Consider the following 23232-nt stretch of genomic DNA (forward strand, 5'->3'; position numbering starts at 1 on the left):
GTGATGGTACAGACATCACATGACTTACAGTGATACTATAATCGAGCGTTGGTATATCTGTACACATCCAGTAGTTGTTTGACTGTAGCTCTCATCAATATTTAGCAGCATAGCAAATTGTGTTTGATGGAAATTCTAGTCCAAAACCTTCTGGAAGACCTCAAATGCCTACTCTTAATATGACTGTTCATCAATTAAACAAGAAATGTAATTTTTGCACTTAGAGGGAGAAAAGCTTCCTAGAGAAGGTGCAATTTTAAAAAAATTATCAACACAAATATTCCACAATGGGTTTATAACAATTTTATGGCAAACGTATCAATTTCAAACAAGTTTCAGAACTTCAATGGAATATAACCCCCCATCTTTTGGTCGGTTAATCCTCTTTAACTCTTTCAGGCTTGCTTCAATCTTGTTCAGATCAGAGTAAAAACGTGCCTGAGAAGAAAAATAAGGAGTCAAAGGATGGGATGCAAATAATAAGTAACTATTTTTATCACTATGAGGAAAAAAAGGGACAGCATGCAGTAATCAAGAAAAAAGTCGACTTTTTGTCGGGGGAAGGCAATTTGGTAGCATCATCTAAAACCTAAGAAGCGATTTGTTCACATCTTTCATCAACTTATTTTCAACAAACACAAAAGTGTGGAAGTCACTTTAAAAAACTCTCCTGATCCTAGATGAGGGCAAACAACTCCCCAATTCTCCTAAGAGGGCATTTGTGGTCAACATTTTTTGCAAATTTATTTTGACTTCAAGGGACTTCAAGAAACAGCCCTTTGAGGTCATATGAAAGTTGTGGCTTTCCATTTGCCCTATGAAACTGCTGCAATAACAAGAGGAAGAGAACTTACTTGAGCTCTTACAAACTTGTGTAATGTATAAAGCAGTCTTCTTGTTTCTGGCAGCATCACAACAACTGTAAAATGAGCATCCAGAAGGAGGTATATCCAGTCCATGATCTGAAAACGAAGCCAATGCTGTTTAAGTTCAGTGGAATTCAACAATATGACATCTCAATGTTCTGTATCTTTAAATGCAAAATCATCCAAGTATTTAGGAAGAATTTTGTTGCAAGTATCCATTACAATTTTAGATTTAATACTAATGCTGACAGTGTAATATTTATAATAATAATAATAATAATAATAACAACAACAACAACAACTTTATTTTTATACCCCGCCCCATCTCCCCGAAGGGACTCGGGGCGGCTTACATGGGGCCTGGCCCGATAAAACCAACAAATAACAGTAACAAAGCAATAAAACAATATTTGCTCATATATTATGAAAGGACATATATTATGTGGGAAATGCATAGTTTCATTCAATTTAAATGTCATGTAAAATGAGTCAGTCAGCAGTACCCAAGCCTCTTCAGTATATTCAATGTAATGCATATCTCTAATTTGCAACCACCGTCCTGTCCGCACTAGAGACACATTCAAATAAGCATCCAAGCTCATATATTATTAACTGAATGTTTTGGGTAACATATGTATGACAGTCATAAGGATAGCAAACCTAGATTGAACACAGGCAGCATCAACCATGGCTGTTGGAAAATAAACTGAAACATCTTAGAATATGCAATGCTTCCAGATTTTCATCAGCTTGCAATGCATAGAACCCCCTCCCAAGAGAGACCAGGTTCAGACAGTCCTTTGGGGAAGGATGAGGATCACACTGTAGGGGAGGTTGTGGGCAGGAGCTGAGGAGGATATTTAGTTTTAAATGTAATTTTTATTTTATGAGCATTTTTATTGTATCTTAACTGTATTTTAATTTGTATCCATGGCACAAATATCTAATTGTTTTTAATTGTTTATTTGCAATGTTTTTAAATGTATTGGGTTGTATCATATTATTGTAAGCTGTCTTGAGTTCCCATGAGGAGAAAGGTGGGATAGAAATATATATAACAAGGCCAAGTATCTCATTGGAGAAGCAGAACACTGGAAGAAACAATTAAAAAAATTCTCTTTTCTCAAGTGTTCCTAATTTTTAAAATTAAAATCAGAATATAATAATGTTAATGAAGAAATAGATCATCTGGGTGAAAAAAACAAACTTGAAGACAACCAAAATATGGGAGTATATATGATGTATAGGTTCAAATCCTGGAGCGGAGTGAGCGCCCGCTGTTAGCTCCAGCTACTGCCAACCTAGCAGTTTGAAAACATGCAAATGTGAGTAGATCAATAGGTTACGCTCCGGCGGGAAGGTAACGGCGCTTCATGCAGTCATGCCGGCCACATGTCCTTGAAGGTGTCTACGGACAACGCCGGCTCTTCGGCTTAGAAATTGACATGAGCACCAACCCCCAGAGTCAGACATGACTGGACTTAACGTCAGGGGAAACCTTTACCCTTATGATGTATAGCCTTTGCTCTCAGGAACACAAGGAAAGATGAATCTACATCCAGCTAAGCAGGCAGAATAGTAAGTGATTTGCCCTATAGATTAATTTAACAATGGCTCATTGACCACAGTCTCCACTTTGAACACTCATCACCATTAAGAATACAGGTTGGGCTTTATGTACAAAATAACAAAATATTTAAGTGCAAAGAAATAAATAAAAGCTTAGAGCAAAAAAAATGAAACAGTGTATGAAAATTTTCTATAGATACAATCTATCTAGGAGGGGGTACTGAAGCTGCCCTCCTCAATCTAATGTCCCCTGCTTTTGCCGGGGGGGGGGGGGGGTGTTTAAAAAAAGAAATATGTAAACCCTATATTCTATTTTGAAAAAGACTTCCCATTGCCTAAAACAGATGTGGCGAAGGGAATAATCCTGAATGTTTCTTTCAGTGAGAAAAACAAAGAGCAGATTTGCACAGACATATCCAAGAAAAAAAATATTTTAATGACTTTTTTACCTGGTTTATGGTCACAGAAGATACACTAGAAAAGTCTGTGGTAGCCTCTACACTGCATTTCATATATAGGTACTGCAAATATTGGAGAAACAACTAGGAAGAAAAAACAAATTCAATCAGGTGCTTAAGTATGTTGATTGTTTTGAAATATATTTCTATCAGCAAACAAATATTCAGTCTAATAAGTTAATCTAATAGTCTAATCTAATAAGTTAGTAGAGTCTCACTTATCCAAGCCTCGCTTATCCAAGCTTCTAGATTATCCAAGCCGTTTTTGTAGTCAATGTTTTCAATATATCGTGATATTTTGGTGCTAAATTCGTAAATACAGTAATTACAACATAACATTAGAGTATTGAACTACTTTTTCTGTCAAATTTGTTGTATAACATGAAGTTTGGGTGCTTAATTTGTAAAATCATAACCTAATTTGATATTTAATAGGCTTTTCCTTAATCCCTCCTTATTATCCAAGATATTCGCTTATCCAAGCTTCTGCTGGCCCGTTTAGCTTGGATAAGTGAGACTCTACTGTACAATGTTACACAGTAATTATACTCTGCTTCTAATTCATAGATTCTGTCTCGGGATTTGCATAATAGCAGTATATGAGAATTAATCTTATAAAAGCAGGTAAAGGTTGGCATAATATTTGAAGATTTTTAAAATATGCTGCCATTGGAGACTAAAAACACCCTCGAAAACCAGTGAGAGCTGAAATATTGTTCACTAGATAACTTCTATGTTTCCTTTTCAAAGTAAAAGGTTATATGGTTTTAGCCACTCAAACCAACCATATCCGATAAAGGCCACCACATGTCATTTCTGTTTAAATACACAGATAAGATTTTGTGTAACTTAGTATTTTGAAAGGTCCAATATGTTCTAGTGAGAACTTCAGATAATACATGGTTCAACAGTCACTGTACTCAGAAAAAGTTCTAGGGAAAGACACCAATACTTACTATGACTTGTTCAGCAGAGAGGTCTTTCAAATGAGGCAAAAGAAAGGTTTCGCTATATGCTGAACAAAGAACGGTATTTCTGTATAACATTCAGATTCAATGGTCAAGGATCTGTATGTGTTAACAGCTATATTCTATTCTATCCCAAACAGCTTCCCAAAACAAACAGTTGTGAAATAAAAGCATTTTAAAAGAACTAATATTAAAGACTGGATGATGATTTTCCATTTTGTAAACAGGATTTCTTCTGGTTGTAGAGAAAACTAATTAAAGAGCTGAATGTGTGATTTCCAACTTTCCTAGACTCAGGAATACAGGTCATATTAGAATTTAAATACTAGCTGTAAAGTAGCAAGGGAATTAGCTGTTATTATACGTATTTTCATCTCACCTTTTAAACCAACTAGAAGTCCAGCACATTAAAAATGATGAGTTTGTCTTCCCTCAAAAATAAATTCTCAAAGGACTACAGTAATAAACTGGGGTTTTACCTGCTTGCATAAAGATACTGAGGGGAGTGCCAGTGTACACTCTCAAGGAGGGGATTCCAGGACTAGGCTTTCCCCCATATTCCCACTTAATTTCCTGAGAGTGTGATGGGACAAACAGAAAGGCCTCCAAGGAAGAACTCAAAACAAGGACAGGGCCATAAAGAAGAGTACAATCCTTCTAAGTACCAGAACAATAACTGTCCTAAAAATAAGATTTCAAACCTTCAATGAGGAATACTACTAGTGCTGCTCAAAGCTGTCATGCTATATAGAACTTGGGATATCAACTAATTGCCAAAGGGGAAAGTAAATTTTCGTAACTAAGTTCAATTGTAGAAAAGCTTGGTTTGGTCTTATGTGGACCATATCGTAGCAGCAATACCAATCCTTGTTAAGTCATAGGGGAATGCTGCAAGTACGGAGCACTAGAGACACACACAAAGAGAATGCATTTGAAGATTATTTTTTTCACCTGCTCGTTCTAATCAAGGACAACTCAGTATCTGCAGATTAAAAAAATCCTGCTTTCCTTTTTCTTTTGTAATACAAATCAGCAATGTTTCAACATTTTTTCTTTGCTTGACAAAGGATACAGTAAACTTGCTTTTTGTGGTCCCACAGGGCACATTTCTTTAGATTCTTTTACAGAAGATTTCTGTGGCAGCTCTGCATCACAGCCATCATCTTCTAGGGGCTCAGAACTGAAGCCATTCTGTGTAATTTTAGATTGTTTTTCCATTTTATTGTCGTGCACAGTATGAACACGACATGTTAGAGCATCTAGGTTGACATTTGTTGCTTCAAGGCGGTCATCACCAATGCTGGAGAAAAAGTCAACAAAAAGTAATGTACTTTCATTTAGTTAGATTAGTTTAAAAATTAATCCTAACGTTGGAATATTAAGGACAATTGCAAAGACATATAGAAAAAAAAAGCTTCTCATGCATGCACTGTAAAGGTCTTACTATTCAATCTGTGTTGATAAATTTCTCACTGCAGGAAAAATATACATGTATTCTAGAAATGACTGAGTATTTGAGTACACTGAAAGCCTTCCTGCAATTAATGCAGTGAATTGGCTCTTCTTGATTTCAAAAATCCAGCCTAGTCTAAGAATAATCTACAGTCTGAGTATAGTAACATGGAAAATCCCTGGAGGAGTGTAAAATATTATGTGGACAAAAGAGAAAGTTTGAAGAATGATATAATCTCTTAAATTGAGATCATATCATTAAATGGTATCTGTTAGCTAGAATATTGGAGACCAAATCATTTATTATGAATAGCATTCGTATACAGGCAGTATCAGGGTTACAAACATCAAACTTACAAACAACTCATAGTTAAGAATGGGGGTGAGACAACATGAAGTGAGATACATCTATTCCTAGGAATGGAAAGTCACTCCTGTAAGGGTTATTATCATAGGGAAAAGGTGTCTCCACTGGAGCTTTATCACAAATCCTTGTTTCCACAACAAGCCAATTTTTTCAAAATCCAATTCTCACAGGGATAGAAAGTGAGGTGAGATCTTTGGAACAGGGCACAAATAGCAAAACAAACACCACAGGGGTGTTAACCCTTCCCTATGCTATCCAAATAGCACATGTGTGTATACATACATGCATACATACACACACACACACAGTATATGGCTAGAGTTACACTTAAAATATATCTGCTTCAACTTACATACAAATGCATCTTAAGACCAAACCTACAGAACCTATCTTGTTTATAACATGGGGACTGCCTGTATACAATAAATTAAGGGAAAAGTATATGGCATTTCCATTACATACCAAAGCAGTCATCTTGGTTCACAGCACAAGATGGCATCTTTTAAGTCTTAAACGGATCAAATATTTTCAAAAAACATTTTATTTTAATTCTTAAATAAAAACCAAATTAGAATTGCAGGTAGAACAGATTTAGCCTCACCTCAGGAAAGTCTGCAGACAAGCACAAATCACTGCTTCAGGGATGTCAGGAAATTGCTGTAGGCATAGCTGTAACAAGTGTACATCTGTTTTCTCCAAGGCAACTGCCATTAAGCCAGGGCACAAACTAGGACACAAGATAAACAGTTACTCCCCAGACAGATGCAAGTTATTCCCTGAATATGAATTCCTTGCCACGCAAAAAAACTTGAAAGAAATTGCTGGGAACACCAGACTGAATAAGAAACTAACTTCTGACAGCCATAACATATCCCCAGTTTTTTATTCTTTATGAGAAACGATGAAGCATCTGTCACCTGTAAGAGAGGCCTTGTGTTTGGACCAGCTGCACCAGGCAATCCCGAGGAAAAAACGATGGCTCTGCTTTGCACCGGTTCACAAGAGCAGACACTACATATCCAATCGATGCTTGAAAGTCGGATGTCTGAGCACTGGACAAAAAGGCCATCACCTTATTTTCTACTATATTCTGAGAAGCATCCTGAAAAAGAGCATTTTAGTCAGTAATTACATAATTATTTACATCAAGAACACACTTAAATGACTAATACGGCATATTATTCAGTTATATGACTCTTAGAGGTTAAGTGAATGTTAATAAACTGTATATGCATTGTTTTTGAAACACCTGTAATGGCAGTATATTTTCCTGATATTGGCAGAAAACCCTATGAAATCCATGGCGTTGCTGCCAGAAGTTGAAATTTGACTTGAAGGCACATAAACATACACATGTGCTTCAGCTGCCACCGTCTTAGAAAAAGTATTTCCTCTTCCAAAATGACATCTACCCCTTGCAAGTTTTCAGAAGTATTTATAGTAACAAAATATAAAACTGAAAAAGGCTGCCCCCTCAGGAGGCATTTATAAACCCATTAATCCAATCAACAAAATGTCTACTTGCACGTACAATACCAGCTTACTAGCCCACTTTCCTAAACAAAGTGCTTCTGCCCAATTTTGCTCCATCCTCCCACCCCCTTCTCTGGAGTCAAGAGGGTCCTGGCTCTGCAGAGAATTTTTTTTCTTCCAGATCTGCATTATGGATGAGGAAAATGTGTTTTCCAGAACCTTTTCCGCTTAGCCAGGGCTGTCAAATTCATTTTCACAGAGGGCCACATCAGCTTGATGGTTGCCTTCAAATTGACAGTGGTAACTGTAAGACAGTATAAATGTAACTATGTTGCCCTGGCATTGAAAGCTTCGCAGACCACATAAAATGACGTGGTGGGCTGGATTCAGATTGCAGGCCCTGATTTTTACATATGTGAACTAAGCATTATCAGGATCTCAGGTATTACACAGTTATAGTAGTTTTGCAATGTTGCCTTCAAATATATGAACATACCACAATAATATTAGATTTAATGTCAAATTTTTAATTTAAATGGCAATTGATTCACAGGTATAAACATTTAAATTTGCTGCATTTATCACTGCAAGGTTCTCTCTTTCCATATGCTCTACATTTGTAAAAAAGCATCATGATGACTGGAATGTACCAGGAGAGGGAGGAATATCTAAATGCAAAAAGAAATGTATTTGTTTACCTGAACTGTATGTGTAAAATGTTATTATCCAGTTTTGATTTTGCTGACCACTATACAGACATAACTCATTAAAAAAAAACTATACATTACACTAAACAACATTTTGTTAACTTGTTAAAATTAACCCAGGTAATGAAATTCAGTTTCTTTCAAATTACCCCAAAATGGAAAGAAACTGAAAATAATGATTTTTTGTTCTTGTTTTAAAGCCAATCTAAACATTGTAAAAAAAAAAAAAAAGCTACAAAGAAAAAAACTACCCTTCAAATTAGCCATATGACACCGGCCTTGCTTTACTAAGAATTTCAAAATATGTTTACCTTGATTCTTAAAAGAAGTTGCTCAACTGTGAGGTTCTCCAGCGGAGCGCTTTTTTTTGATCGTAACTGTGAAAATAAACATACAAAGTTCGTATGTAGTGGGCTGGATTCAGATCGCAGGCCCTGTGGGACCACAAAAAGCAAGTTTACTTTATCCTTTGCAAGCATATTAATAATGGTGAAACATTGCTGATTTGTATTACAAAAGAAAAGGGAAACCAGGATTTTTCTTTTTATCTGCAGATACTGAGTTGTCCTTGATTAGAGCGAAAGAGGGAAAAAGATAATCTTCAAATGTATTCTCTTTGTGTGTCTCCAGTGCTCCGCACTGAGGATACAGAACAACAGAAATCACCCCTCTCCCTCTTGTAGCAGTCTCTCTTGAATCTTGTTTTTTTTTATTATAAAAAGAATACCACAACTGCTATCAATGTTGAAGAAGCAGACTTAGGGTATATCTACACTGTAGAGTTAATGCAGTTTGACTCAACTCAATATTATCAAATTTTGGGAGTTGTAGTGTGGTGAAGTAGCAGCCCTCTGGCAGATATCTAGTAAAACTACAACTTTCAGAATTCCATAGCACAGTGCCATGACAGTCAAAGTGTTATCAAACAGTGTGTATGTGTATGTACGTATATGTGCATGTACAGGTATGTGTGTGTATACACACACACACACACACACACACAAACACACACATTAAGACTATACATACCTTCCTCTTAGAATTTACAGGCTGCTCCAGCTGTACATCTGTTGTTTCATTTTCCTGAAGCACATTCCAATTCACAGAGACAGACTTCACTCCTGGAAACAAAAATATACAAAAATATACACAAATCCATATGTATATTTTCTCCAAAAAAATGGTAATTTCTGTGAGTTGCACTTATGAACATCTGGATGTGGAACCAATGTTGTACAGCATGTGAATACATGTTTCAAATCGCCTATCAACCTACTACAGTATGATCCCATGAATTGTTCTTGGGGTTCATTTAAATATAGCCTAAAGGACCTGGTATTCTTTGGCAGGCTCTCATCCAAGGACAATCCAGAGTTGACCCTGCTTAACTTTAACTCATTGTGTGTATGTCTTGGATTTTAATGAAATTTGAAAATCTAACACAAACCGAGGCCAGGTTTACATTTAAAATAAATCTATAACCCTTGCCTAAGTGTATAGATTTGGAGGCTGCTTTTCTGTATACAGTAAAGCGGCAGCATGTGTCTCCTAAGACAATGTAAGGCATGCATTACTAAGCAATGTTTTGTATTCAGGGGCTTGATATGATTGTTTATTTATTTATTTCCCATGCTTGTATCCCACCCTTCTCACCCTGAAGGGGACTCAGAGAGGCCTCACAACTGGCAGCAATTTGATGCCTGACAAAAAGGACAGGGTTTTCTGAAGAATTATTCAGTAAGTCTAACAAAGTTAACACACTAAGCACCAGATCCTATCTGATCTTAGAAGCTACACAAGGTGGGACTGGATAGCATCTGGATGGGAGACCGCCAGGTGCTGTAGGCTATAATTCAGGGGAAGGCAATGGAAAGATACCTCTGAATTCTTTGGCTGAAAACCCCCTGTGAAATTCATGAAGTTGCCACAAGACAAGAGGCAACCTAAAAACAAATACTTAATCAATTGCAACCTACTAATGGATTGATGCTGTTATTTGGACAATCCTATTTATTTCGCATGAGCACAACCCATTTTCTTAACAGAAACAATACTGCAAAGCAATATTTACATTTTATTGCATTACTATAGATATACTTGTGCAACCCAAAACCAAAAGCTTGTGTTTCTCTAGTCAGCTTTCACCATCCTCTCAATGTTGATCAACTCTCTACACACGGAGGACATGAAACCAAGGGAGACTGGGAGGGTATGAAAAGACTGAAAAAGAAGCTTCTTTCTCAGAAGCCTTGTTATCTGAGGTATGTCTATAATTTAGGGGTTATTTGAATCAATCCAACAAAACTTCCCACCCGCTCACAAGGAAATATCGCACTTGGCCAGACAGAAAGCAGGAAACAAGCAAGCAAGAAAAGATTTAAATCAAAAAGTAGTTAGAAACAAGTGAATCTAGGAAAAAAGCCTTGTTGTTTATCATATTGGAAGCTAAAATAAAGTCCCTTGTCTTAGAGGCTCAATATATATTTAGAAATGTTTTTCTTTCAACTGTAGATGTTTCTGAGAAACAAATAATTTCAGAAAAAACAGTGAAGAAACTGAAAGGATGATACATTATTTTCCTTCCTGCTGCTTGTCTTCCATCTAGCCAAGTGTAATAATTCCTCGTCATAAGACTGAACATTAACATGGACTGATTTAAATACTCCAATTAAATTTAAGATAAATCCTTTTGAGTTTAAGTTCTGTAGTTTTTCCACATTATTTTCAGAAGTGTTTAAGCCAAAAGGACATCAGTGTAGAAGGAAAAATCAGGTTGGCTTTGTCATTTAGTTCTTACCTGAGGTTTGTGTATCTTTGATTTTCCCAATAGCAGCAGCTAAGGATGAGGCTTCACACTTATACAGAATCACTCTTAACTCTTTACCATGTGTTATAAAGAGTTTGTCGCCATAACACCAGCACTACAGAAATAAATGAATACATATTTCATGAGCAGGCAGTGAATTAATGAAGTGAACTCATGCCACAATCATATAGTCTCTAGGCTGCAACATGCTACAAGTCGTTTCTGGTTGTGAGATAAACTGCCGTCTACAAAGACGTCGCCTAGGCGATGCCAGGATGTGTAACAACCCAAAAGCTTAAAGAGAAATGCCACATTATCACAGGATGCCTACACCCCACACCACTCGAGAAATTATACTGTTTAGCTGGCATTGCACCACCTGAAATCCACCAGGAAGTAGCAGCCAGCAATGAAAAGACTAAGGCAGTGACATCTCTGGCCCATTCCCTGTTTGGATATCCGTCAGCACATCAATGCCTTAAATCAAGAAATAGTTTTCTAAGATCTATAGAGATACTCTCAGGAACACCTCAGCAAGCGAGAGTCCAAAAGTGGCAGGCCAAGACCCAGAACCTCAAGCCATGGCTGATACCGAATGAGAGACTCCCTCCTGGACGCACAGAAGACTGGGCGACTTGGAAGGCGCTGAACAGACTGCACTCTGGCACCAGTAGATGCAGAGCCAACCTTAAGAAATTGGGCTACAAAGTGGAATCCATGACATGTGAGTGTGGAGAAGAGCAAACCGCAGACCAGGGCTGTAGCCAAGGACTTAATGAGACGTAATTGGGCTTAAAAGGACTTAATTGGCTGTAGCCAATTTTTCAGGGTTTTTTTTTAATAAACTGGTTTACTCATGAATTTTAACTGGTTAACCAAATCCCCATGTGTACCCTCTGAAGTTTATCGATGGAGCCTGATTTATAAATCGTTTTATGGAACTACGCTTCATGATTTGCTAAAAAAAGTTTCAAGCCCCCCCCCCCCCCCCATTTTTTTTTTCTGGCTATGGCCCTGCTACAGACCACCTATTCCAATGCAGTCTGAGCCCTACCACATGCACAATGGAGGACTGTCTTATAGCAACACCAGAGGCACCCCAAGTGGCCAGCTACTGGTCAAAGGGCATTTAGTATAATTCTAAGTTTTTAACTTTGTCTTTTCAAATACATTACAACCATACTCTCAGTTTGCTTCTGACATGATATATGAATAAATAGGCTGCCACAGAACTCTTTAGACTTCTCATTTCAATAGTATGTTAAATACCACAGTTTTGTTGGAAAAGCTGAGGTGAGACACACATTTTCTCAATTCCTGTTAATTGCATGCCTGGCTCCTTAAATATGGCTACAGATCAGTTCCTACAACTACTGCTATAACAAAGAGATCTGTGGCAGTGGTTTTCAACCTGTGTGTCCCCAGGTGTTTTGGCCTACCACTCACAGAAATCCCAGCAAGTATACCAGCTGTTAGGATTTCTGGGAATTCAATGTCAAAACATATGGGAACACACAAGTTGAGAACCACTGTGTATGAGCTTTGAAGAATCCAGGTATTCCTGTGCAGTGCACAATGTCTGGGTGTCAAGACGACATCTGAAGCTGAGAACAGAAGGCCATATGCTAGCATATTTCCCCCACCTAAGCATACCCTTGCTCTTTTTCCAGCAGTTTCCACTATTGCTGTTTGCAACTGCTACTAGAACTTCTTAGCAATCATTTCAAAGATAAAGAATATGTTTCCCCTGATTACAAAAATGATAAGGTGAGCTGCAGAGTAACAATAATCTGCTTTTGGATCCTGTAAAGAGAAATGTCAAGGGCTGCATGAGGCACCCATGCTATAAATCAGGACTACACAACCTATGGCTTTCCAGGTGTTTGGGCCTCCAAGTCCCAGAAGCCCTAGCCAGATGGTTCAATAGGAATTCTAGGAACTGAATGAGGCCCAAAACACATGCCTGCTGTAGACTTCTTGGGCTAGGTAAGCCACTCTCATTAAGTTCTATGAAGAAGCAAGCCTATACATGAGGTTTGTGTGACTGAGTGAATTCTGTACTTGTTCTTGAGCAGTTGCATTTTTAAACAGCTGCAAGATTCACACTTATGTTCTTCAGGCAACAGCGACCAACTGATATAAAACCATGCAGTTAGTTGAATGGTTCTTCATTTCATGACTTTCCACACAGTCCTTTCATCACACTTAGACAGGGGTACCAGATACTGAAACTCAGTATTTCTTCAGTTCTAAGATGCACTTTCCCCCTTATATAAACATCTCTAAAAATGGGGTTCATGTGTATATATTATATATATTTGGTGGTGGTACCGAAATTAGGGTGCATTTTACAACTGATGGTGTCTTACAATTGAAGAAATATGGTATTTAAAATCTGACAAATGAATTTATTTTAAGAAGGTATTTTCATATATCTCATATCCCCTGTGCAAATGTTTCTGTGAACAATATGCTTGCTAAAATGAAACAACATAACTTACTTGGCCAATGGTTCCATGTGGCAATTCTTTTGAAGCCTGCAGTGTCTGGAACTTTATATTCCATATGGAAAAGCAATCTGACAGAGAAAGAAGGGAGGGAAAGAGAAACATTACTTTTGTACATACTGTACTCTGAAATTACAACATCACATGGAAGTGTATGCACAGAACTTTGACAATATACCCATAAAGTAATTAGTACTTGATTTTCCCCCTGACAATTATTGCTTTGCCTCACATCAATATTTTGCTTTAATTATTAATCTGCCATAATATAGTTCAACAAGTATTTTCTAAAGAATGAAACCGATCACTCTTACTGTGTACGATTCAACAGGTGAACAATCAGTACAGTATCTATTTGTTAACTTCCATTAGGTCTTCCTCTACCACTTTGTTACTTAGATTTTGAGTCCTCAGCCAGTGATCTGTTATTCACTTTTTATACCGTAAATCATCTGAATTCATGTGCATAATCATTATTATGATTTTAAAAATATTCTTAGATATTTCTTTCTGCTATAGAGCCAACAGATTCCTTCAAACTACTTTCATGTCATGAGAGAATTTCTTACCTTTAACATCACTGTCTGGGGAATCCAGGCATCCTGTTACAGCAATATGGTCTTTATCAAGAATGGCAATTGAAGTCCCTTTCAGAATCCTGCCAGATATTACAAGTCTGACCAGAAGTGACTTTGATAGAACGTGTTCTTCTTCAGAGCCAGTTGGTGATAGTGGCACCAGAACCTTAAATACACAGCCATTTGAATCTACACAAAATAATCGAGATTCACTGTGGTTAACAAGAACATGAAATACAAGTTGAGATCCATAAAATATTACTCCGATACAAAGCAAATAGATATGACTTGGGACATATGGTTGTCCCCTTCTTTTTTGCTAGCTACTTCTTTGAAAACGTTATCTAGCACAATTGCCATCACTGCTTTTGTTCTCCCTAGAAACTCTATATTCTGTACAAACCTTATTCATTCAATCCTTAGAGATAATTTTATTATTTTAGGATCATGAAGCTGAGAATAGGCTTCAACTTTCAAGGCCCTTCCACATAGCCATATAATCCAGACTATCAAGGCAAAAAAAAATCCCACAATATCTGCTTTGAATTGGGTTATCTGAGTACACACTGCCATATATTCTAGTTCAAAGCAAAAAATGTGGGATTTTATTCCGCTGTGTGGAAGGGGCCTCAGTTTCTAGTATGGCTATGTTTTTCAGGCCTAACATCAACTTATTTTTGCATTATAGAAATAAACATGCTCTATAGGGAAAAAAGCATGAGCTCACACATAATGATAGCAGAGCTTCTAAACTATAGCTGGAAACAAACCAAAATACAATCCTTATATATGATGTGCAAATGAAATGGCTAACAATACCACTATAAAATAGAGCATTTTTATATTCAGACACATCTGTATGTCCGTGCATATATGCTGATGGTCTTTTCTTTTTACATTTGAAAGGAACGAAAGGAAGAGAAAGTATATGTTGCAGTGCAGAGCCTGAATTACACATTTTTGTTTATGCTTTCCTAAGAGCTAGATGAAACTATACAATTAGAATTTACTATCTACTGCTATAACTGTCATTTACGCACAATTAAATACAGGATGGGTCAAAAGAAATGCTATGTTTTTACATCTGCATTTCCATCAAAGCATGGCTCCCTATTATACAATTAAAGTTCCTTAAATACTTACACAAACAAAGAAGTGTAATAACTTTGTTGTTCAAGTGTCCAGCAAAGCTCAGTGGTGTAGATGTCTCACTCCCTGTTTCAAGTTTAAACTTCTGATGGACACACGTATTACACTGCTGAATGTATATGAAGTAATTCCCATTCTGAAGGAAAAAAGGTTTTGTTTTTATTTCCCAGATAACTATTCTCAGTAAAATAACATCACAGTTAGACAGAAGGCCTTAAGTTAGTTTGGGGGCAGGTGGGGGGTAGAGGGGTTAGGCTTAATATGACACATTTTTTGTTTATGCAGATGAAGCACTGAGATGGAAAAAAGCAAAGAGGATAAAATATGAAAACCAGCAAGATGATAATAAGAGGAAAAGTCTGACACTATAAAGCATTCTGAAGAAAGTGATTTGAGAAATCTACTGGAGCACTTATTCCGGTCAGAAAAATGAATACACTTATCAGAAAGACATGGAGTATATAGATATTATGAACAACTAACCTAATGACTAGCAGTGCATCTACACTAAGACTTAATGCAGTTTGGCCTCACTTTAACTGCTATGGCTCAATGATATGGAATCATAGAATTGTAGTTTTACAAAGTCTTTAGCTTCCCCACCAAAGAGTGCTGGTTCCTCATCAAACTACAAATCGCAGGAATCCATAGCAGTGAGCCATGGCTGCATTAATTCTGCAGTGCAGATGAACTCTAGCATGAAGCATTTCAGATTCAGCAACAGCACTCTTACATTCAATATCAGAATGATATCAATTACAAAGTGACACAAGAGATATTTAAAATTTTCATCTGTGAATTATTATTTGCAAATAAAAATTCATACTTTTACTGTAATTAATTCTATAAATTTTAACACTTACCTGTTCAGTAATAAATGTAAGAACAGGTTGTTCAACTCCCATGAAAACAGTACTCCATCTAAAAAATTATATGATTATTACCACACTGTTGAAAACTTTTGCAAAAAAATTACTGAATACATTATCTAAAGTACTAAATGTTCAGCTACTCCAACGTAACTGCCAACAAAAGAACTAGACAAATTCAAACATATGAAATAAAAACCCTATGCTTCCATCCCTTTTTTAACAATCAAATCATCTTTATCCACAATAGTACTTTGAAGCATCACATCTAATAAAAAACAAATAACTATATGTTTAATGAAGGAATATAAATAAGGAAATGAAAAGAGAATTACGAAGATATACAGCCATGTGTGATTCACAATAATAACTCCCCTATTCCCAGCAGACTAGAGTGGGATAAGATGGCAGGAATTTGGACAGATTAAGTACCAAAATGACTCCTGAATAACATCTAAATTAGAAAGCTAGCACAGATTGCAGAACTGACCTAATAACTTCATCTGAAATGATATTTTCAACTTCTTGCTGGGGTGCAGCTAGCAAAGCATCCAAACTCTTCACAACACCACCCTTGAACAGAACCAGGGGTTCAATATGAGGCAGAGAATGGATCCGATAAACATTGGCTGATAACTGGAAAAAAAAAGTTGTCATTTATTCTCAAATGCAAACTGCACAACAAAGGGTAACAAAACCTACATATCTTTGTACAGTATCCTATTAACAGTGTACTATGTTTTCCCAAAGGCAATTGCTCTGAGTATCGATGGGAGCACCTGAATAAACTACAGCTCAATTCCAGCTGTAAGGCTAACTAATTTTACACAAAACTCATGCCATTTTCTCTTTAAATGTTAAAAGAGAGACATTTAAAATAGGTAGAAACTTTGCCATATTTTACCTGGCAAAAATTCTGCCTACCATCAACACAGAAAAAAAAATCTCCTTTAGCAAATTTAAGATTGTGTATGCATACTGTAAGAGGTGCTGACAGGGAGCTATGGTGTAGGCTGGTCCATGAGGTCACGAAGAGTTGGAAGTGACTGAATGAATAAACAACAATTGTAAGAGGGTGAAAAGTTTCCTTGCAAATGGTCCTTATTCCATTTTTTTTTGATTGAGCAGAATTATTTTTCATTTATTTATTGGATGTGGCCTGATCTCTTCATGAATAGGAATCTCCACTGGAGGAGGCATTTTTACTGCTTCCTCTACCGTCCCTTCACTCAATCTGTGTCCTCCAGGGGATTCTGGGCTACCCAGTGCTGTATTCCAGGGGACAAATAATTCAAAGTCCTTTGCGTCTTCCAGTATCATCTCCCCATACATTTTTATCAGTTTTCCTACATGAGAAGTTATATTCTGAATCCCATTCTCTCATCTTTTACTCCCATGTCAACACACGCTCTTTCAAGTTATTTGTTCAGTCACTTCCGACTCTTCGTGACCTCATGGATCAGCCCACGCTCCTGTCCGCAGTCGCCACCCCCAGCTCCTTGAAGGTCGAGCCAGTCACTTCAAGGATACCATCCATCCATCTTGCCCTTGGTTGGCCCCTCTTCCTTTTTCCTTACATTTTCCCAGCATCATTGTCTTCTCCAAGCTTTCCTGTCTTCTCATTATGTGTCCAAAGTACTTCATCTTTGCCTCTAATATTCTTCCCTCCAGTGAGCAGACAGGCATTATTTCCTGGAGTATAGACTGGTTTGATCTTCTTGCAGTCCAAGACATTTTCAGAATTTTCCTCCAACACCACAGTTCAAAAGCGTCTATCTTCCTTCATTCAGCCTTCCTTATGGTCCAGCTCTCGCATCCATAGGTTACTACAGGGAATACTATTGCTTTAACTATGCAGACCTTTGTTGCCAGTGTGATGTCTCTACTCGTCACTATTTTATCGAGATTAGTCATTGCTCTCCTCCCAAGAAGTAAACGTCTTCTGATTTCCTGGCTGCAATCTGTGTCTGCAGTAATCTTTGTTCCTAGAAATACAAAGTCTCATTGCCTCCACATGTTCTCCCAGTTATCAATCAGTCTGGTTGCCATAATCTTGGGGGTTTTTTTTGTTTAACTGCAACCCAGCTTTTGCACTTTCTTCTTTTTACCTTGGTGATAAGGCTCCTCAGCTCCTCCTCGCTTTCAGCCATCAAAGTAGTATTATCTACATATCTAAGGTAATGTTTCTCCCAGTAATTTTAACTCCAGGCTTGGATTCATCAAGCCCCGCATGTAACATGATGTATTCTGCATACAAGTTGTATAGGTAGGATGAGAGTACACAGCTCTGCAATACTCCTTTCCCAATCTTGAACCAGTCTCTTGTTCCGTGGCCTGTTCTTACTGTTGCTACTTAATCGTTATACAGATTCCTCAGAAAACAAACAAAACTTGGTATCTCCATACCACCAAGAACTTGCCACAATTTATTATGATCCACAAAGTTAAAGGCTTTAGAATAGTCAATAAAACAGATATAGATGCACCGTGAAAATATAACAATTCTTTGCAGGAAAATATTTTGGAAATCTTTTTACATCAAGGTGAGGGGGACCATTGCATTTAATATATCTGGTAAACAAACTAACAGTTAATTCCTGTTCCCTTAATTGCATGTTATACAACTCTAACTCCCAAGCTCTTTGACTTTTTCTCTCTCTTAAATTCAGTTATCTTTATTTGTCATAAAATTATCAACACTTACTGTGGCTTTAAAGACTTTGTCCAAGTTTGTATCAGTCTCCTTCCATATCTGTAAAATCTTTAAAACAAGCAGAAAATGTCCATTTAATAAATATTACTCTCAAAGTCTGGACAAAAAGAGATTACTTAGTCTAACAGTAGCCTAGCACAATGCCTATCAAGCCATCTGATGTGAGGACCAATGATTCTTTTCTCCTCAATATGACATGGACCATATTTGTATACAGTGGTTACAACTGTATTTTCCTATGGTGGAAAATCACCAGGAAACAACAGTTTGTGTGGGTCACCACTTTGAATAGTACTTGTGTAATACAGAGAAAAAGATAGAATGAGTCTACAAAACATATGAATTACTGTAAATTAAATTTCTGCGACTAAAACAATGTTCAAAGTGCAGTCATAAAAACCTAAAAGAAATGGGGTTGGAAATGGAGACATCTCTGCATTTCCCTCTTTAGCATTTCCTCTTGCATTGATGTTTGTGTATAAAAATCTCATCTTTAGTAAGAGAAGATTTACAATCCAATAATAAATTAATTTGATTTCAGTTAAAATGTATTATGCAATAAGTTGATTTTAATAGAGGTATTCAACCCCATCTTTACTTCTTAGAGTTAGTTACTTACAATAAGGTCCATTTATCTCTTGAAAATATGAACAGGATCTCACCTAACTCATCCCAGCATATATTTGAGCAATAAATTGTTTAATCATAATTCAGTTAACTTTTAGGTACCATTGCTTTTCAAGAAGAACACAACCCCACCACTATCGTTCAAGAACAAAAACCGACTGCAATAATCTCGATTAGATTCAATAATACAAGGTAAAAGAGTCACATTCATGAGAGGACAATAGCAACCTCATAATTTTCAGAAAATTTGTGCCATTTTCTTTGACATTCCCACACAGCTAGCTTCTTGTGTCAGTAATAAACCATACCTTGTCATCGTGAACAATAACAAATTCTCTTGTTTCATAATTGCACACAGCTGGACATGTAATTTTTTGGCCTTGTTTGACGGACCAGCAACCCAATGGTTTTTGATCTGAAACCTTTAAAAAGTCAAAATTACCAGTTATTATTATGCTAACATATCACCATAAAATAATCTAGCAAGTAGAAAAAATTGGAACCATTTATTCTGAGCACACAAACTACTGTACAGTTTTACCAAGATTATGAACATTCAGCAAGTCAGGTTGCTTCTATTCTTAAAGACTACCAGCAAATGGTATTGTTCTATACGTTCTTTGGTTCTTGAAACCAGTTTTCAAACCAAATCTGGCTCTTAAAGTGGACTTTAAATATTGTTTTAATAACTAGATAAATTACATTAGCCCCCTCATCAACGGATAAAAGTTGAGCATCCCTTATCCAAAATGATCCACATGGGAGGTTGACGTAGTGACACCTTCACTTTCAGGTGGCCCAATGTTCACACACTTTGTGCCAAGGTTAAAAATATTGCATATAAAACTACCTTCGTGCTATGTTTATATGGTTTACAACCCTACCAATTTAATCATGAATTTTAGACTCACATCTTGTGTTCATTATATTTTAATAATTATTGTGCGTATTTTAATACAAGCAGTACCAAGGTTACTAACATTTGACTTAGGCCCCTTCCATGCAGCTGTATAAAACCCACATTGAACTGGGGGCCCTTCCACACAGTCCTATATCCCAGAATATCAAGGCAGAAAATCCCACATTATCTGAGTGTGGACTCAGATACCCCAGTTCAAAGAAGACATTGTGGGATTTTCTGCCTTGATATTCTGGCATATAGGGCTGTGAGGAAGGGCCCCTAATTAAGAATGGGGATGAGGCAATAGGAAGTGAGATAAATATATCCATCGGAAGAGAAATTCACGCTTGGAAGAGTGATCATAGGGAAAGGGGATCTCTGTTGAAGTTTTCTTACCAATCCTTGACAGGGACAGAAAAACACTCGGGGGGGGGGGGGGGGCTATCCGGTTGGAATTGTCTGGTTTTTCTGCCCACAGGGATATTCTTGCTGTTGCTGGAGGAACATTTAGAGTAGTTGTGGTTCTCATGAAACTTTTCCTTTATTTAAGTCTACTGGGAGCAAGCTGATAGCCATACAGTGGGTGGGCTTCACAATGTTCAACCTTATTTCTCTCACAATTGGCAGCAACTTCCTGTTGCACATCGGGGAAGGGCAATGCCAGCTAGCTTATAAAGTCTTTCAGCAGGGGTAGGATTAAGACACTCTTTGATTATTCACAGGATTATAAGTATTTGTGGAGTAGTTACAATACAATATGCAGACACAGAAATATGATTGCAACGGCTTTGGACAATGATCTTTGGGACTCTGTGCTGTGTTTTTGACAGCTAACTTAAGTGTAAGATCTTCCGGCGAGGCTCTCCTCTTGTTGCTGCCACTACCACAAATGCAGTTCTCGGTGGCCATTACAACCCTATGGAACTTCCTTTGCAAGGAGGTTAAAATAGCCCCTCCCTGTCATATTTCAAAAAACAGCTAAAGACTTTTTTTGTTTGCACAAGCTTTTAATAAAGGCCCCACATAGCCCTATATCCCAGAATATCAAGGCAGGAAATTCCACAATATCTACTTTGAATTGGGTTATCTGAGTCCACACTCAGATAATGTGGGATTTTCTTCCTTGATATTCTGGGATATAGGGCTGTCTGGAAGGGCCCGAAGACACTAAGTTGGAATGACAGGAAGGCTAACTCTTAGTGAGCCGTGCTAAGTTCCCCATCTGTTTTGTTGAGTTCCCATAAGAATTGTATTTGATAAATGTTTTTAAATATATTTATTTCTCACTGTAAATCTGGCTTTAGAGATTATTGTTATACATACAGTAGAGTCTCGCTTATCCAATGTAAACGGGCCGGCAGAACGTTGGATAAGTGAATATGTTGGATAATAAGGAGAGATTGAGGAAAAGCCTATTAAACATCAAATTAGGTTATGATTTTACAAATTAAGCACCAAAACATTGTTAGACAACACATTTGACAGAAAAAGTAGTTCAATACACAGTAATGCTATGTAGTAATTACTGTATTTACGAATTTAGCACCAAAATATCACGATGTTTTGAAAACATTGACTACAAAAATGTGTTGGATAATCCAGAACGTTGGATAAGCGAGTGTTGGATAAGTGAGACTCTACTGTATATGTATGATTATTTATATTGTTTGTATAATGTTGTGAGCTGCTTTGGGTCCTGTTTAGGGAGAAAAGCTGGACACAAATAAAATGTATTATTATTATTTATATGTTTTATTTTTTTGATTTTGTCTAATGTAATTTTATATTTAAACATTTTATGTCGTATGGTGGCATTGAATTATTGCCAATTTGGAAGCCGCTCCGAGTCCCCTTAGGGGTGAGATAGGGTAGGGTAAAAATACAGTAAGTAGATATATAAATAAATATTCTACAGGTTGCACTCAGTGCTATATTCAACTGCTTCATTAAGCTGATTCCCATGAGACCTGGAGAGCTGTAGTTTTACAAGGTTCATAGCTTTCTCTGGCTACAACTCCCAAGATTCTTTAACACCGAGACATGGCAGTCAAAGTGGTGTCAAGCTGCATTCATTCTGTAGATGCACCCTCTAAGGCAGTGGTTCTCAACCTGTGGGTCCCCAGGTGTCTTGGCTTTCAACTGGTAAACTGGCTGGGATTTCTGGGAATTGTAAACCAAAATACCTGGAGACCTAAGGTTGAGAACTACTGCCCTAAGGTAAGGCATTAAGGGCCCTTGCCCACAGTCATATAACCCAGAATATCAAAGCAGAAAATCCCAAAAAATCTGGTTTGAACTGGGCTACACTGTCATATATTCCAGTTCAAAGCAGAACATGTGGGATTTTATTCAGCAGTGTGCCAGGGGCACTAAGTACATGTATACAAATACAGTACAGATGTTCCAAATCCGAAACCCTTCTGGTCCAAAGGGATAGTCAATCCGGATTTAACTCCAGACATAACAGCACGCTTGGGAAAGAAAGGAAAGAGAAATGGGAGGGGGGAATAGCCCTTTCTTCTTCCTCCTCCAGGCCTAGGATGCCTCTCCTGCCTCCGAAGCGCCTCGCGCAGCAGGCAGCACGCGCCACACCAGAGGGCCTCGCGAGCCGTCAGCCACAGCTGGTTGGGAGCTCCGTTGCCATGCAACCGCTGGCGGAGCCGCCCCCTCTTACCTTATACAACGTCACCGTTCGGGCCCGATCCGTGAGCAGCACCCGGTCGGCGTCGGGCTCCAGGCCCAAAGGGGCCTGCGGCGGAGACCCGACTAAGGGACATAACGTGAACTCCTCGCCGAAGGCCGCCATTTTGGAAGCCGCGCGAGAACATCTGCGAGAATAGGAGTTGAGGGTGGTTTCGTTTGACGGGAGAATATAGTGCGCCTGCGCCAAGAAAAGCTCCGCACAGCCTTCGTTCGAACAAGCGAGATCAGGGGAAAGCCTGGGGCTGTGTTACTTCATTGTCGCCACCTGTTGACCCGGAGTGGTAATGCCAGCTGTACTGAGCCTCCTCGAGGTGGCAAGGTTGCCTAGTTCTGAAGTGCATGAATGTGAAGATGTGATCCATGCAGAAACGATATCCCAATAATAATAATTAATAATAAGGTAAGGTTAGGTAAAGGTTTTCCCGTGACATTAAGTCTAGTCGAGGGTTGGTGCTCATCTCCATTTCTAAACCCAAGAGCAGCGTTGTCCGTAGACACCTCAAAGGTAAGGTGACCCGC

The 23232-nt window shown here is 37.8% G+C and overlaps 1 protein-coding gene across 2 annotated transcripts; it reads right to left on the bottom strand.

Annotated features, from left to right (window-relative positions):
- Window positions 1-288: 288 nt before the first annotated feature.
- Window positions 289-22861, bottom strand: nol11 (nucleolar protein 11). Of its 2 annotated transcripts, none has more exons than XM_062971143.1 (18): window positions 22685-22861; window positions 19418-19531; window positions 18474-18530; window positions 16260-16405; window positions 15764-15821; window positions 14895-15036; window positions 13743-13940; window positions 13168-13244; window positions 10658-10781; window positions 8890-8981; window positions 8172-8294; window positions 6598-6782; window positions 6282-6407; window positions 4934-5161; window positions 3850-3928; window positions 2885-2977; window positions 855-962; window positions 289-438 (listed from the first exon to the last, which is right to left on the bottom strand). In XM_062971143.1, exons 1-18 carry the CDS (start codon window positions 22814-22816, stop codon window positions 325-327), a joined length of 2196 nt encoding a protein of 731 aa, XP_062827213.1. In that variant the 5' UTR covers window positions 22817-22861; the 3' UTR covers window positions 289-324. The 2 variants fall into 2 exon arrangements, with proteins under 2 accessions (XP_062827213.1, XP_062827214.1); XM_062971144.1 differs by having other exon boundaries at window positions 8172-8237; window positions 22685-22859.
- Between the last annotated feature and the right edge of the window lie 371 nt (window positions 22862-23232).

This window comes from Anolis carolinensis, chromosome 2 (assembly GCF_035594765.1).
Source record: "Anolis carolinensis isolate JA03-04 chromosome 2, rAnoCar3.1.pri, whole genome shotgun sequence".
Taxonomy (NCBI): domain Eukaryota; kingdom Metazoa; phylum Chordata; class Lepidosauria; order Squamata; family Dactyloidae; genus Anolis; species Anolis carolinensis.

Bases quoted from the DNA above. Each gene is read 5' to 3' on its own strand.
- nol11 (XM_062971143.1), bottom strand. From the start codon at position 22,816: ATGGCGGCCTTCGGCGAGGAGTTCACGTTATGTCCCTTAGTCGGGTCT. The intron at 15,822-16,259 runs GTCAGTTCTGCA...ATAATTTTTTAG, and splicing joins ATTTCAGATGAAGTTATTAG to ATGGAGTACTGTTTTCATGG. The intron at 13,245-13,742 runs GTAAGAAATTCT...TTTCTCTGTCAG, and splicing joins CCCAGACAGTGATGTTAAAG to ATTGCTTTTCCATATGGAAT.